The 18,073-nt window shown below is 40.2% G+C and overlaps 1 protein-coding gene across 1 annotated transcript in view; it reads right to left on the bottom strand.

The window, feature by feature from the left end:
* Window positions 1-10,809: 10,809 nt before the first annotated feature.
* Window positions 10,810-18,073, bottom strand: part of CYB5B (cytochrome b5 type B) — a 39,769-nt gene continuing 32,505 nt past the window's right edge. The window contains exons 4-5 of the mRNA XM_007993808.3: window positions 15,824-15,852; window positions 10,810-12,195 (exon numbers count right to left, since the gene is read on the bottom strand). Coding sequence (XP_007991999.1) covers window positions 12,105-12,195; window positions 15,824-15,852 — 120 coding nt within the window. The 3' untranslated portion in view covers window positions 10,810-12,104. The remainder of the gene's footprint in view (window positions 12,196-15,823; window positions 15,853-18,073) is intronic.

Raw genomic sequence — 18,073 nt, 5'->3', positions numbered from 1 at the left:
ATTCCTTTTTACAAAGTAAAAATACAATATTGCACAATCATCAAATATTTTGGTTGTTTTTATGATATCCAACAGCCTTTCAGTATTCCTGGGATGTTTCAATTTTCATTCTTGTTAGAATTCCAAATCCTTTTCAAGAATAACATAGGAGTCATATATATTTTGCTGTTCTTTCTTAGGTCAACAAGAAATGTATCTTTTATTTGTAACTCAATACTATTTCGCTTTGCTTTTCAGTGTAGGTTAGGCCTTCTTGAAAGAAGTTGAGTATTTCATGATGTCAAGATCCAGTGTAGCCAAGAATCCTCCAATGAGGGCCTTCAATGTCACAAAGAAGCCTCTGTTCATTTGTTCTATGAAGGTCAGATGAAGGTTGTAGAGATTTTAAGAGGAATGCTCTTTTCTACCATGCCAGCAGAGTGCACATTTTTCACTTCTGTTTTGCTAAAACTACCCCCACGCAAGCAATCCAATGGATTCTGAGCATCTTCTACGTGTAGGGTGTTGCACTGTGATATGGTTTGGCTCTGTGTCCCCACCCAAATCCCATCTTGAATTGTATTCCCATAATTCCCACGTGTTGAGGGAGGAACACAGTGGGAGATAACCGAATCATGGGGGCGGTTCCCTCCATACTGTTCTCGTGGTATTGAATAAGTTTCAAGAGATCTGATGGTTTTATCAGGGTTTTTGCTTTTGTGTCTTTCTCATTCTCTCTTTGCCTGCTGCCATCCATGTAAGACGGGACTTGCTCCTCCTTGCCTTTGCCATGATTGTGAGGCTTCCCCAGCCACATGGAACTATAAGTCCAATTAAACCTCTTTCTTTTGTAAATTGCCCAGTCTCAGGTATGTCTTTATCAGCAGTGTGAAAACAGATTAATACACACTGGTATAGTGAAGGAACACAGAGTAAGAACACTGCCCAATCTCTGCCCGCAAGGAGACTCCGGTCTATCTGGGAAGACTAACACAAAAACTATTCAGATGCCAAAAAATGACATGGCACAAGTGTGACAGGGACTCCGGGATGGAGAATTCAGTTGGAGTGAATGAGAGTGATTTGAGGTTTCATGGAGAAACTGCGACTTAGGCTGGTCTTTGAAGCCTGGATATGACTTAGCTAGGCTGACATGGTAAATATGCTGTCTATAGCCACTCTCTTCATGCCAATGTGGTTCCACTTCCTACTGAGCTCAGACCCAACACAGTATTCTAGGCAACCCAAGCCCATCCACTGGAGCCAGACTCATGACAAAATTCATTTGCCAACAGAAATGGGTGGGAGCGGATATTGGATATTGGCTCATGGAAAACAACACTCAAAAGTACAAGGGGTAGGAAAGAACAAGGTGGGAGCAGAAGACGGTGGATGCGGCCAGCTGAAAGTAGGTTCTCTACGTAATAAAAGCTGATAGGTAGTATTGGGTCAATTCGTAGAAGCTATTGAAAAACAGGTAGTTCTCAAACAATGTTTAATAAATAGCTTGGAGGCCAGGCACATTGGCTCATGCCTGTAATCCCAGCACTTTGGGAGGCCAAGGCAGGTGGATCACCTGAGGTCAGAAGTTCGAGACCAGCCTGGCCAACATGGTGAAAGCCTGTCTCTACTAAAAATACAAAAAACTAGCCAGGTGTGGTGGCACGTGCCTGTGGTCCCAGCTACTTGGGAGGCTGAGGCAGACTTGCTTGCAGTGAGCTGAGATTGTGCCACTGCACTCCAGCCTGGGCAACAGAGCAAGACTACATCTCAAAAAAAATTTAAAAAGAGTGAGAATTCATAACTCTTATGAGCAAATAATTTTTTAGGTAAATAGACTGGATTCATTTTAAAAGAATTATGTGACCAAAATGATTTCTACTTTCCAGGTACCTAAGAAAAGGTACACCAGCATTGGATCTGAGATGCAAAGTATCCAATTCCACAGTGAAACAGGCATTCTTAGATATTGCTGGTGGGATGGTAAATTGTGCCACTCTTAGAAAGTAGTTAGAAAGTGATCCACAGACTTAACAATATACATATCTTTAGACTGAATAACCTCAGAGCAATAAATTGATCCAAAAAAAAAAAAAAAAAAAAGCCAAGAAAAGGCTTTCAGACAAGGATTTCTTTACAATGCTGCTTATAATTTCTAGAAGTCTTATTCTCTGAATGTTCTTTTCTTTTTTTTTTTTTTTTTTTTGAGACGGAATCTTGCTGTCACACTACACTTTGTTGGAGTGCAGTGGCGCGATCTCGGCTCACTGCAACCTCTGCCTCCCGGATTCAAGTGATTCTCCTGCCTCAGCCTCTCGAGTAGCTGGGATTAAAAGCAGCTGCCACCACGCCTGGCTAATTTTTGTATTTTTAGTAGAGATGGGGTTTCACCATGTTTGCCAGGCTGGTCTCAAACTCCTGACCTCAGGTGATCCGCTTGCCTCAGCCTCCCAAAGTGCTGGGATTACAGGTATGAACCGGCTGAATGTTCCTTTTCTAAAATAGCATCCTATTGTATTCATGGAGACAATGTCATCTCTCATCTTTTTGATGTTATCAGCTTGTTGTTTTGTTTCCCCCTTTAGTTTTCTTCTGCATTGTTTTCTTTCTTTCTTTCTATTTTTTTTTCTTTTTCCTATTTTGTTTTGGTCTCTATCTTTCATGGGAAGGCTTTCCAAAAATAGTCGATGGCCTTTGGCTATCCACGTTTAGGCAAGTTACTAAACACCTTTTGGGGCCAGGCACGGTGTCTCACACCTGTAATCCCAGCACTTTGGGAGGCCGAGGTGAGCGGATCACAACGTCAAGAGATTGAGACCAACCCGGTCAACATGGTGAAACCCTGTCTCTACTAAAAATACAAAAATTATATGGGTGTGATGGCACATGCCTGTAATCTCAGCTACTTGGAAGGCTGAGGCAGGAGAATCACTTGAAACTGGGAGGCAGAGGTTGCAGTGAGCCGAGATCGCACCACTGCACTCCAGCCTGGGCAACGGAGCAAGACTCCATCTCAAAAAAAAAAAAAAAAAAAAAAAAAAAAAAAGCTACATATCAATCCACTATAAAATTCTGTGAAACCTGAGCATGCGTGGTATGGTGGTATGTGCTTGTAGTCCCAACTACTCAGGAGGCTGAGGAGAGAGGATCACTTCGAGGCTAGAAGTTTGAGGCTGCAGTGTGCAGTGATTGATTGTACCTGTGAAGAGTCACCGCACTCTTGCCTGGGCAACCTAGTGAGATGCTGTCTCTAAAAATAAATATGTAAATAAAAAGAAATAAAACAATCTATGAAACCAATCTCCTATCCAGAAAGATTCTAAATAATGTATGTAGACACTCTGCTCTCAGGGAGATGGAGCATAACTCCCCACTCCTTAGGTGTGGGCTGTGCAGCGACTTCCGGCCACAGTGTGGAACAATATGGAAAGTCCCTCCTGAAGAGTGACTAGAGGGTAGAGAAACCTGATAAACAGTCCCGCAGCCGGGTGATCAAGGTCAACATCAACCGTCACAGATCATGTTGACAGTGTGTCCTCTGGAGATGATATAATGAAAATGGCAATTTATCCCTGTGGTCCTCCTCTCCCCATTTCATAACCTCTGTCTAATCATGAGGAAAACATCTGACAAATTTTAACAGAGGGCATCCTACTATGTACCTGACCAGTACTCCTTAAAACTGTCAAGGTCAGCCGGGCACGGTGGCTCACACCTGTAATCCCAGCACTTTGGGAGGCCAAGGTGGGCGGATCACAAGGTCAGGAGTTCAAGACCAGCCTGGCCAGCATGGTGAAACCCTGTCTCTACTAAAAATACAAAAAATCAGCTGGGCGTGGTGGCGGGCGCATGTATTCCTAGCTACTCGGGAGGCTGAGGCAGAATTGCTTGAACCCGGAGGGGGAGGTTGCAGTATGCCAAGATTGAGCTGAGACTCCATCTCAGAAAAAGAAAAAAGACATCAGGCAAAAACTAAGGAACTAGCATAAGAACTTCAATAATAACGTACCAATATTGGTTCATTAATTGTAACAACTGTCGCATATAAACATGTGATGTTAATAATAGGGGAAACTGGTTATGGGAACTCTACTTCTTTTTTTTTGAGATGGAGTCCCACTGTCGCCTAGGCTGGAGTGCAGTGGCACCATCTCAGCTCACTGCAACCTCCACCTCCCAGATTCAAGCAATTCTCTTGCCTCAGCCTCCCGAGTAGCTGGGATTACAGGTGCATGCCACAACACCCGGCTAATTTTTTTGTGTATTTTTAGTAGAGATGGGGTTTTCCCATGTTGGCCAGGCTGGTCTCAAACTCCTGACCTCAGGTGATGCGCCTGCCTTGGCCTCCCAAAGTGCTGGGATTACAGGCATGAGCCACCGCGCCTGGACTATACTGTCTTCATTACAGCATGGCTATAGTTGTAGCCATGCAGGCACAGCACGGTAAGCCATACTGAATCCACCTTGCCCTCCCTATGGCCCAGCCCAATGCAGGGCACCCTGAGAAGTGCAGAAGTGCCTTCCTTCAGAGGGCGTTTAGTTAATTAATGAAGACATTTAAATATACACAAAGTATGCAATTACAGCATCTCCCTTGGGAAACTGCTTTCCCTATGATCCCCTTCCCATTCAAGGCTGGGGGATGGGTTCCCATTCCCTTGATGGGACCAAACGTAGACACTCATATTACCCAGTCAACCACATTTTCACTTCTAATTATTAATTTCCTTTAGAAGTTTGGACAGGAAACTAACCACTTTGGTTCCTATGGGTTTCTGGTTCCTGTTCCTAGATCCTCAGGAGGGCCAGCTGATTTCTACCCTTGTGTTCCATCAGATACTCATTTGTTACTGATTCACAGCAAGTCATTTCTCTGTTACCTATGTGAGCTTAAGCGGGTTTCTGTATCTTACTCTATGACAATAATAATCTGTAGGTGTTTTAAAGTGAAGAATGTTTCTTCTTTCCAGAGATACTGAGACTTGGCATGGAATAAAAAATGAGTTTCTGGGCACAGTAGCTCACACCTGTTATCCCAGCGCTTTGGGAGGCTAAGGCCAGCTTGGGCAACACAGCAAGACTCTGTCTCTAAAACAAATTTAAATTAGCTGGCCACAGTGGCAGGCACTTGCAGTCCCAGCAACTCGGGAGACTGAGGTAAGAGGATTGCTTGACCCTAGGAGGTGGAGGCTACAGTGAGCCATGATGATACTCCAGCACTCCAGACTGGGTGACATTGTGAGACCCTTATCTCAAAAAATTAACAACCAAAAAAGTGACTTTCTGTCTTATGGGAACTTAGGTATACTTGGAAAGGAAGAACTTTTTTTTTTTTCCCTGAGATGGAGTTTCACTCTTGTCCCCCAGGCTGGAGTGCAGTGGCACGATCTCAGTTCACTGCAACCCCCATCTCCCAGGTTCAAGAGAGTCTCCTGCCTCAGCCTCCCGAGTAGCTGGGATTACAGGCATGCACTACCACGTCCAGATAATTTTTGTATTTTTAATAGAGACAGGGTTTCACCATGTTGGCCAGACTGGTCTCAAAACTCCTGACCTCAAGTGATCCACCCGCCTTGGCCTCCCAAAGTGCTGGGATTACAGGCGTGAGCCACCGCATCCGGCCAGAAAGGAAGAACTCTTACAAGGACATTACCCAGGCAAGTGTTTTACGGTCAGATAAGTTACAGAGACCATAGTTGTCAAGATATGTGGGTTTCAGAAGCCCAATTTTAAGTAACTGAAAAGGCAAATTTGATTCACACGAAAGGCCCAGAGCTAGGATGTAGCTTTAAACAAAGGTGAATAGAGATGTTCAAACAGAACTGCATTCTTTCTGGATGGTCCAGTTTATAAGTAAATTATTTCTTCCCATTGTTTTTAGGACAGAGCGTCAAGTACATTTTTGTACCACAACACAAAAATGAAGATGTAGCCAGTGCAGTGGTGCATGCCTGTAGTCCCAGCTACTGGGGAGGCTGAGGTGGGAGGATGGCTTGAGCCCAGGAGTTCTAGTCCAGACTGGGCAACATAACAAGATCCCAGCTCCAAAATAAAAGAAAAAGAAAAGAGGAGCATAGCTGAGGTGTTGTCCTTTATAAAATAAAACACGAGGCAAAGCAAGAGGGCAAGATGAGGTAGGATGAGAGGTAGGAAAAAAAAAGTTACAAAAGAGAAAAAGGGGGTCAGACTGGGAGTCTCGGAAGCTCATTTTCCTGTGCTGTTCATGACTTAGCCTCTCCTGATTCTATCTCTATTTGTCTCTGATTAGATTTCTTAGGTTATTAAAATCAGAGTGAGTAGGTCTGTCAGAAGATTCTTATTATGAACATCATTGTATTGTCTGGGAAGACAATCCCACTTCAATTTCTGAAAAACAGGGAAGGAAAAAAAAAAAAAGGAAAATGGGGCCAGGCACAGTGGCTCATGCCTGTAATCCCACACTTTGGGAGGCTGAGGCAGGAGGACTGGCTTGAGGCCATGAGTTTGAGACCAGACTCGGCAACATAGTGAGACTCTACTACTACCAAAAAAAAAATTTTTTTTTACGTTGCTGGGCATGGTGGCACACACCTGTAGTCCCAGCTAGTTGGGAGGCTGAGACTTGAGCGGAGGAGTTTGAGGCTACAGTGAGCTACGATCATGCCACTGCTCTCCAACCTGGACGACAGAGCAAAACCTTCTTTAAAAAAAAAAACCAAAAACTATGTATTTACATACATAGTTCCATGTTAAATTTTATCCAGGATCCTAGACTGATGAAATGCAAGGACTTCTCATATGTGCTGCTTAAGGATTTCATCAGTCGTCCTCAATTCCCAATCCTTTGCCTCTTATGAAAAGTTGTTTTCAGCAACATAGTTCAGATCTAAATTCTCATTAACTGGCTTCAAGAAACTAAGCCATTTGCATGGGATTCAAGGGTCATTTCAAACTAGTCTCTACTGAGGCAGGTTTAAACCCTGGCTCTCAGGCCAGGGGAGGTGGCTCACGCCTGTAATCTCAGCACTTTGGGAGGCCAAGGCGGGTGGATCACTTCAGACCAGGAGTTCAAGACCAGCCTGGCCAGCATGGTGAAACCTCGTCTCTACAAAAAAATACAAAAATTAGAAGTGCCAGCTACTTGGGAGGGTGAGTGAGGCGATTGCTTGAGCCCAGGAGGTGGAGGTTGCAGTGAACCCAGATCATACCACTGTGCTCCAGCCTGGAGGATAGAGACTCTGCCTCAAAACAAAACAAAACAGAAAAACCCTGGCTGTCCTCTTAGCTCTGTGGTCAAGTCAGGTGGCTCTCTGAGTTGCCATAAAAGTGTCCTTACAAGGTAGACAGGGACAGATCAGCAAGGTTTGTAAACCACATTGCATGGCACATAGTAGGTGTCAGAGAAATGACAGCATTACAAGTGCATTCTCATGTTTCACCTGGAAAGCCACTCTAGTCTCTCACTGCTTCATCAAATAATTTTGTTTTTAAAATGCTGGCACATATGTGATTAGGCTGACTGGGCTTTGCACATACATAGCAATCTAGTTCACTAATTAACGTTACATTTATGCTATCAATTACCAGCAGCTTAACAGATTGTGTGGATATTTCTTCCCTTAGATTTACATAATTGGAATCAGTCTTCTACCTCAGGTTTTCATGAATCGACCAGGATTTGTCAAGCACCTACCAACTATGCAGCATCAGGGAGAGTGCTATGATAATAAATTCTTATTAGTATCGAAGATTAAATATTAAATTCAAACTTCGGTAACAAGAATGGGGGCATCCTTTCCTGTTAGTAATCCTCAGTTCCTGTGATAGTGAAATAGCCAAGCCCTAATGAACGATCTCTCAACAGAAATCTGATACGTTAGTAATGGTAGATGGCTATCAGTATGTTTTAAAGGTAATTATAAAAATGGTTTATTTCCCTTGTTTTATTAACACAGTCACTAAACTTCAATCTCAGTGTTTAATTTTCCCCAACAGTTTAGCTATTTCCAAGAAAAACAATCATTTGAAGACTGGCATTGCAGATAACAAAACAGTATTACCTGGTACTGGCTTCTCTTTCAGTAGGTAGTTTCAGTGGAAACAGAACCTCAAACCTGGCTACCCCGTTCCCACTTCACATCCATTAAAACACAGCCTTACTTTTTGCATTTCACGATTATCAAATGAACGATTCACTTCACGAAAAGAACAGTGAGCAGAATCCTGGAGAACCACGGAACTCCCCACCACATTGTGCTAAACACATCGTTAGCACAGACACGGGAGACTGTCATGCTTCTCAAATCCTTCTCTTCCAGAACACCTGAGGATTACAAAACCAACACTTCTACTTAAAAAAAAAATAAGTGTAGTCAGGGCAAGAAAAGGAAAACAGGGTCTTTACTGTGTGTAGTTCTAACAAACATTCACTGTGTGTGCATTCCAGCAGAAAGAGACAAAGATCTTCGTTCAAAATATTCTGAAATAAAATAGGTAAACTAACGCCATTAGTGAATATACAAAAGGAATGTTAATGTTACTTGTTCACAGTCAAAGGTGAAGTTAAAAAAAAAGGGAAGTTAAATAACTGAAGTCATGGTTTGCCCAAATAGCAAACGTAGGATACAAGCGTGGGCAAAGAGCAGCTACTGAAGCTCACGAGGAGGATGCTGGATATAGGGTAGGTAACTTGGCAAATGCCTCTGCTTCTTTGGAACCTTCTTCCTAGATCACCCCCACAAATTCCAAACCTGGCTCTTTCAGAGCACAACAGCCAAATGTAACTAAACTCCTCATTACTTCTGTGATATTTGGCAACAGAATGAGATAGTTAAAAAAAGAAAAATCAATTTCTTGTTGAGACAAGACATGTCTGAATCCATTTCTCCTGGGGTAGGAGGAGGTCATGAACATCAACGTTCTGCATCTCAATCTCCTAAAATGGAATTTAACCAGATAGATATTGCTTGAGATTTTAAAGCAGGAGATACCATAAGTAATGATTTAAGGCCTGTAAAGCATTTTTCATTGTCCCACATTGCAGCTAAATGAGTATAAACTCGACAGTGTTCTGATTTCACAACATATGCATTTATGACAACTGCTAAAAGAACTTTACAGGCTCAAAAGATAGGTTCCAAGGGATTTTTGTTTTTGCTTAAGGAGTCTTGAGATCTAAACACAAGATAAACTTTGACCCCACCACTCTGTTATCTTTACAAATGCGGAAGTCATTTGGAAACCAAAACCAATTGCTGAGTAGGGGCTGGGGAATTTTGGTGTCATTTCAAACTAGTCTCTACTGAGGGAGGTTTAAACCCTGACTCTCAGACCAGGGGCAGTGGTACCAACACCCTCTATTTTGGTGGCACGAAACTTCTCTTACCTCCTCCTTCGTGTCCAGCAGCCATGATGTGTACAGTCCAGTTTGCAGCAGCAGCAGCAGTTAGTCCTCCTCAGGAATAAACAACCAAACACCCCGGAGACCAGCTCCAGGTGGCACTGTCAGCCAATGGGGACTGGCTCCACTTGCTCTCCAGAGGACTTTCACCACCTACCCATGTCAAGACTGTTTTGTGAATTCAAGTCTACTTCCTTAAAAAAAAGTCCTTTTGGATGGATTTGGCTAGTGTGCTATATTACTTTATTGTTTAGAAAAACCTCCGCAAACTCTCACACAAGATTTACCTTTCACCTGGCTGTTTTTGTAGGCAACAGAATAATAGTAAATGGACCCCCAAGTGGTTTTTCTAATACAAAGTGACATCACATCAGCGGTAGCTCAGAAGCACATCAGAAGCAGCCCTGGGTACTGCAGGGATTTCATGGGTGGAAGAGACAAAGTCTAATTATCTTTTCCTCTGGCTCTCAGTAAAAAACAAGTCCAGATGTAAACAGGAAAAGAAAACCAATGTGAAGTAGAAAAACATACCTTTTGCACTGGCATTTACCTTAAAAATAACAAAAACACCAATTTTACTTAAGATGGTAGTTCTCTAACATTGCTTATAAGCCAGATGTTTCTCATTCAATTTTGGACATTGCCAACACACTTTTACAACTGATTCAAGTTATCTTCAGGCTTGGCTTTAGATTGAATGTTCCATTTCAAGCTCCTCAATACTCCTCTGTTCTTTACTTTTACCCCAATGTACTCCAATAATCACATAATTTATTTATTACAGGCAATCATATACCAATCCTTCCTTGCCTTTAAATAGAAAAGCATCAAGTCATACCACTGTTGTTAAATAATAACCAAGGTTTTTATCAATATTGTCTTAAAAGTAGCATCTTATAATGCATACGAACATTTTTCTAAAGATAAAAGTTTTACTAAACCCATATCCCTGACATTTTGTAAAACTCAGCCAGAAATCTCCTAAAATTACTCCCAAATATATCCAAGTGTGCAAGTACAAGGTTAATATTATTTTGATGAATTCTGTATTCATTCAACTGCTAAATCACAGGATACAAGACCTGGGTTGAACTTTTTCTTAAATAGTTTGCATGGGCAGTCCCTGGTTTGCTGGGCAGTTTCCTGTCTCATCAAATCCCTGGCAAGCTGGGAGGGAGGGAGGAGATGCTGAGCAGCCTCTATGGTCCTTCTTGAACCAAGCTGCTCCCTGCCGGATATGACAATGGCTCAGAAGCAGACTAGCAATTCTCAAAGGACAGGGAGAAAAATCACCACAGTTGCTGGCAGAAAACAGCCAGTGTACTATTTATTTCCTCAGGTGCTTCTATGGGGAAAAAAATAAGTCTAATATGCCAGAGAAATCATCACTGAACCAATAAGACACAGTAACATAATTCTAGTAACCTACTTCTCAATGAACACACATCAGAGAAAAAAACTGCCAGTATTTTATTCTCATGGAAAAACAGAACAAACCCACAAGTTGGAGTCATGGAGGTAAAATACAGAAGAAATGGAAAACGGGCTCTTGTCATGAACTCTCACTTTCAAATACCATTTTCTATGGAAGTTACTTTACTCGGGGCAAACAGAAGGCCATGCTGGAGTCTCTTACTTTTGCAAAATGGAGAATCAAAAATTTGCTAATCAACAAACAAAATAGGAGGGAAAATCCTTGGTAAAGCTCTACAGACATAATTATACATTTATATTTTACCAATAAAAGATAGCTAGGGTAGAAAAAACAGATGGTTAGAAACTGGTGCCAAACCAAAGTGAAAGCTTTGGTGCTTTTTCTAAACTCCTATCCTGAAGTAGTGTTTTTCAGTATTTTTCTAAAGAAAGATAACTCTGAATTCACCAGGGTTCTATCACCCCAATTCATCCCTCCCTTTCCAGCCCCAAGATATAAAAGGGCCATGTAGTTTTTTTGTCCGGCACCACTTGGGAAGGGGCTGGGCTCAGGGGGTGGGAAGAGCTACCCGCTGCCCTAGCTTGAAAGGGAGGAGGAGGTGGCCACACCATTCCTTGTAGCTTTATCATGCACATAAAAGGAACAAAACTCATTTGGCAGTTTTAAGTTTAATAGGTGCATACCTTTACTTCAGGAATTAAACCCCTTATGATAAATAACAGAATTAAATCAGATTTTTTTTTTAAAAAAAACAGATAAGAGTCTCGCGATGTTGCCCAGGCTGGTCTCAAACTCTTGGCCTCAAGCAATCTTCCCACTTTGGCCTCCCAAAGTGCTAGGATTACAGGCCTGAGCCACCGCACCCAGCCCTAAATAAGAAATTTTTTTAAAAAATTTACTTAAAAGAAAAATGAAAAAATAAAAGTTTCAACACTAGACTGCCGCCCTGTTAAGAATATCTAATGTGCAATCAAAGTATTGGAAAGCAGGCATTTTTACGAAAGAGCAATGTCACTATAACTTATGAACACGAAGTTTTGAAATATAAGGGTACTCATGGAAACCAGTGAAGAGAGGAAACACCGGCAATCATTTGACACAGAACAGTGAGCAGGTACTTTGGGAGTAAGGCTCTGAGAGATGGAGGACGCTGGTCCTAGATCTGAGGTGGATGTCTGGCCAATCGTCTCGGCTCCAAGGGGGAAGAATGCAACTGGCAGGATTTGAGGAGAGGGCACTTCTGCAGCCCCCAAGCAAGTCTCTAGTTTTCACCCCAAAATGGATGCACTTTCCAACTTCAGCAAGGCCTCCTCAGGAGGATTTGCTTTCCGATGTGTAGTAGCGGTACAGGAAACCTAAGAGAACAGCGCCTATGATGGGTAAAATCCAGTATGACCAGCAACTAGGAGGAGGGGGAGAAAGCAATAAAATTGTTAATATTTTAAGACAAATGTTCACTATCTTTCAGCTTTCACATGTTTTTATATGGGCAAGGAGTTTTTATTTACTTTGGGAAATTTAACTGCTTTTATCACAAAGTAGTTGGGGAAAAAATATTTGGATTAGAGTGACAAAATTACAAAGTAATTTTTTAAAAGGTTAAAAACAACCAATAGTATGATATCAAATAAGATGCCTTTCCATGCCTTTATATGTGTTTCTACAAAGTCATATAGTGGTTATTTCTGAGTTAGGGATTATGGATACTCTCACATTGTCTTCTCTGTGCTTTTGCTTTTCACGTATTCTGCAATTAACATTTTTAAACAGGAAAAAACACCCTTATGTGACATTTCATATATGGATTTAAAAAATCCATCCCAATATAAATTTGGAAGTAATCATATCTAATATAACTACCAGAAATATCCTATCTACTTCATATGTATTTTAAAGATTTAATCCTTACAACACCCTATGAAATAGGGTTATTATTCTCATCTCATACAAGAGAAACATAAGCTTTGCACCCCAAATCCCAAAGCTAGTAAGGGAGTTGGACAGTGTGATTTCAAACTCCTCTTCTTAATCCCTAGTTAAGTTTGGACACTAATAAGGATACACATACACAAAAAGTATATACAGTTCTAATAGGGTAAAGCAAATGGCAGCTTCAAAAGTACTGCAAGAGCCTTTCCTTAGGAGCTTCAGAACAGTCATCATTCTCCTTAACATAATAATTCTTTAATAGAACTTATTAGCACACTAGTTTTAAAGTATAATTCTTCCATGATCCAAATGACCCGGCTGCCCCTCTACTTAAAACATATGAGTCTTGGTATTAAAAGGTTTTGAAGTCAATAAAACGAGCTGAAGTTCATAAGAAAAATGATTCTTTGCCTAAACATGCCTAGCACTCTGTATGCTTACGTATGGCAGAAAGCTATGCTGGACTAGTTTGGAATGTTAGCCAGGCAGTTTTGTTTAAAATACCAAGCAATACGGCATGTATAACAGCAATATGCACTGGGAACTCTGAAGTAATCTCCTGATAAGAGTAATGAATTCAGACTCCTTGAAGAGCAACCACAAAAGCCTAAAGAATCCAAAAGTAGGATCCTTAAGAAAACACTGAAGAAGAAAATTTGCCTTTTTTTTTTTTTTTTTTGAGATGGAGTCTCACTCTATCGCCCAGGCTGGAGTGCAATGGCCCGATCTCGGCTCACTGCAAGCTCCGCCTCCCGGGTTCACATCCTTCTCCTGCCTCAGCCGGTGGATCCGCCCGCCTAGGCCTCCCAAAGTGCTGGGATTACAGGCATGAGCCACCGTGCCTGGCCAGAAAATTTCTTTAGTACAAAAGACTGAGAATGGTTGACACCAATACTCACATAATTTTTCCTAATACTTAACTGCGACTGAAGAGAGAACCAGACGAAACACATTTATACTGCATCACAGGAGATTCAGGTTCAACAATAACTTCCTGTCCTAAGACAGACTTTTCTTCTTGGAGATTCATCCAGATTACTACATGTTTGTGATTCATTTATTTTTATTGTTTTGTAGTGTTCCATTGTATGAATATACCACGATTTATTAGGGTTGTTTCTGATGTTTGAATATCTCGAATAATGCTGCTGTGAACATTCTTGTACATATTTCTGGGTGTACTTGTGCACACATTTCTATCAAGTATATCATTAGAAATGGAATTGCTGGGTCAAAAGTTAATTCATCCTGTCAAATTTACTAGATAATGCCAACCTGCTTTCCAAACTGATTATACTCATTTACATTACCCTAGGAGTGTTTTTAAGAGTTGGGGGATAAACTTTCCAACCAACTCTTATTTGCAAAATTTTAAATTTTTATCAATCTGGTTAGGTATGAAATATACCTATGATTTTAATTCACATATCACTAATGATGAATGAGATTAAACCTCATTTCCATATGTTTACATTTGTGTTTCCTTTTCTGTAAAGTGTTTAAATCTTTTTCTCATATTCTTTTTTTTTTTTTTTTTTTTTTTTTTGAGATGGAGTCTTGCTCATCGCCCAGGCTGGAGTGCGGTGGCGCGATCTCGGCTCACTGCAAGCTCCGCCTCCTGGGTTCACGCCATTCTCCTGCCTCAGCCTCCCAAGTAGCTGGGACTACAGGCGCCCACCACCACGCCCGGCTAATTTTTTGTATTTTTAGCAGAGACGGGGTTTCACCGTGTTAGCTAGGATGGTCTCGATCTTCTGACCTCATGATCCACCCGCCTCGGCCTCCCAAAGTACTGGGATTACAGGCGTGAGCCACTGTGCCCAGCCCTTTTTCTCATATTCTACTGAGGTTTCAAAAAACTGATTTGTAGGGATTCTTTATATCTTCTGCCTGATAATTCTTAATCAGTTTTATGTTTAGCATAAGTCTAAGTTTTATAGCATAAGCATAAGGTTTTTTTTTTTTTTTTTGAGATGGAGTTTCATTCTTGTTGCCCAGGCTGGAGCGCAATGGCAAGATCTTGGCTCACTGCAACCTCCGCCTCCCAGGTTCAAGCAATTCTCCTGCCTCGGCCTCCCAAATAGTTGGGACTATAGGCACACACCACCATGCCCAGCTAATTTTGTATTTTTAGTAGAGATGGGGTTTCAACATGTTGTCCAGGCTGGTCTCGAACTCCTGACCTCATGATCCACCCGCCTCAGCCTCCCAAAGTGCTGGGATTACAGGTGTGAGCCACTGCTCCCCGCCCTGCATAAGCATAAGTTTTATGTTTAAAATCTGCAATTTTGTGGCTTGTATTTTCAAAATTTTATGCAGCATTTTGTTGACCCTAAGCCCTCAATATTAAGGAAACTAAATTTACTAATAGTTTGTACTTTTTTATACTGTGTCCATTACCTCAAATAATAGATCTGATATTTTATGGGAAAAAAAAGATATACTTTCTTTCTCTGAAATACCCTGAGATGTCCAAAAGATAGAATGGCTAGCTCTATATAATCTCCACAAATATATTGTACAGGCCAAGGATTCCACAGTCATTTTAGATAGAGGCACTTAAGGGAAGGCAATTTATAACTTTCAGAGCTAATACTAATGAATTACTAATATTAATGCCAAGGAATATATTGTAAGTAAACCTGAGAAAATCCAAATTCCTAAATATGACTGTAGTGTTTTTTTCTTCTGTAAAATGTAATAATAGCACCTATCTTACAGAATGGTTGTGAGAAGTAAATGAGATTAAGTTTTAAGTAGAATAGTGTAGCTGGTTTGAACTGCAGAGACTGAAGGCTGACCCACTAGTAGCTACCTGTCCATGCATACTGGCCCTCTTACTGAGTGTGATTCCAATTTGTGTCACAATAAGATTAAAAAATTACTCAAGGCATGAACCTTTTAGATTATTCAAAACAGCTAAAACTATAAAAGTTAATTTTGCTAATGTCAAGGAACAACTGAATTTGCAGTGATTTGGGCCAAAAAAGAATTAGTTGTCAAGCTGCACTCATAAGTTATGTTACATACATATACTTACGGAAGAGTCTCTTGCTAGACATTACTTTGAACATAAGGAAATCTGTTAAGGGGATACTAACCTTTTGCATGTATCATGTTTTGAAGGGTCCTGAAAATGACACATTCAAAAATAACAAACAAAAAGAAACAAGATTAACATAGCACATATACATTTTCTTGAATAGCTACATAAACCCTGTAACTGATACCAGAACTTCACTTTTCATGCATTTTGGTGTTTACAAATATATAAGCAATGGATGGACTGGGAATTTTATTTCTGATAACATACTGGCACTTTGCTAGGTTCCTTCCTATTGAAGAATCACTAATGAAAGCATAGAAATGACCTAAACTTTTTTAGATGTTAAAAAATGTTAATAATACAAACTACATTGAAATGGACTACTTTGTGGTCATGATGATGTGCCTGGTTCAGCTGGGCTTGCCACTGGCAGTAGCTAACATCACACTTTCTAAAAACCTTTTTTAAAGCCCAAAAAGCTCTTCTAACACGTAGATCAACTGTGAAATCCTCTAGATCACATAGATGATTGCTTTGTAGATCACAAAAATATACTGGTTCACTCTTTGAAATCATAATAATTATGAAGGGAGACCTTAGAATTGATTTCACAATGAAAAGAGAAAAAACAGAGTCAAAGGAAAAAAAATGACAAAATAACCTTAAAATATAAATCTTAGCAATAAAAGGTACTGAAGTATTGATATCTGCTACAACCTTCAGAGCATTATACTAAGTGAAAGAAAGCAGACACAAAAGACTACATATTATATAAACCTGCTTTATAAAGTGTTCAGAATAGGACAATCAATAGAGGTGGAAGTAGATTAGTGGTTGCCTCGGGCTGGCATGAGGAGGACGAGTTGTGGGGAAGTGGAAAACGGTTCCTTCTTGGAGTGAGGAAATTGTTCTCAAATAGACTGCACAGCTTTGTAAATACACTAAAAACCATTGACTTGTACATTTTAAATAGGTGAACTGTATGGTACGTGAATTGTATCACAATAAGGTTGTTATTAAAATTTTTTTACTCAATTTAAGTAAGTATCAAATGAGGTACTGATTCCATTAATCAGCTGTATAGTACAAAAGGCCTGCTAACTTACTGCCAGAGGACAATAACACTTTTAGCATAGGTTACTGCTGCCCAAAATACCATCTTTGCAAAATGTAGAAGTACTTCACGGTATGAACATGGAATATTAGCTCTGCTTAACCACCGTTTTCAATAATCTCCAAGAATTTCCAGAAACCAATCACATTGGCCCCAATATACTTTAGAGCAGTCCATGAAATGAGTTTTAATTTCACATATCCAAAACACTGCCATGCAAATGAATACATGCCCCAAACCTGAAAGAAATTAGCCTGTAGACAAGAAAAAAGTCAAATGAAAGGTTTTAAAGAAACCATACTAACATACTACTATACTTCTTTAAGACTTTAATGATTATTGTTATCTGGGACATTTCAGCTAGTCTAGTAAGGATCTGATTAATTAAAATGAGTTACAGATCAGTCTTTGAAAAATACAACAAATGTTACTCTCTACTTTACAGATTCAGAAGGTGGGAGTGGTAGCGATGGTAGTGTGTGCATCAAGTTAATTTATAATGTTGCCTTTTAAAATACATATTCCACCACAGCAGCTGAGAAATAACTGAATTCCATCAAGAAAATGTTCATGGTCTTTTATGCTTTAGCTACATAAATACCAATGATTTATAGACAAAAAATGTAGTTACTATTTTTAAAAGGGATAATTTGAAAGGCTTATATGAGAGCATCACAGCATAATATGTGTATTATGATGCTTAATCTATAATTAGAGTAAAAATCATATACTTCATATAAACAGATTCTCTAGATTTCAAAGCTTTTAGCCTCTTTTACGATCAAAAGCCCTGGATGTCTGCTAAGTAAGGTGAGCCTTAGAAAAAGGTAATAAGCAACTGAAGAAAGAGAACAGAGAGAGCCAAAACTGTACTATGCTGAAATGTAAAAATTTCTAAACAATAAATAATTTAAAACATATGGTGTTCTTTGAACTAAGTACTGCAAAATGTGCCTGTTTTAAGATCAATCCATCCCTGGGGCCGAAAAAAAAAAAGACCAAGTTGTCTAACTCATTAAAGGAAAGAGAAGAGAAGGAGGCATACACTCCCTCTAGGATACTGACAGCCAAGGAGATGCAAACCATAGTGACCCCACTTTTAATCAAATACATAATAATCAAAGAGATGTTGAAGGCACAGCTCTTAGCAGCCAAGACGCTCAGCCAAATTTGGAAATAAGCCAAATCGGT

The sequence above is a fragment of the Chlorocebus sabaeus genome, chromosome 5 (genome assembly GCF_047675955.1).
Source record: "Chlorocebus sabaeus isolate Y175 chromosome 5, mChlSab1.0.hap1, whole genome shotgun sequence".
Lineage (NCBI taxonomy): Eukaryota > Metazoa > Chordata > Mammalia > Primates > Cercopithecidae > Chlorocebus > Chlorocebus sabaeus.
Note: the sequence above shows the minus strand (reverse complement) of the source record. Positions and strands in the feature narration are given on the sequence as shown.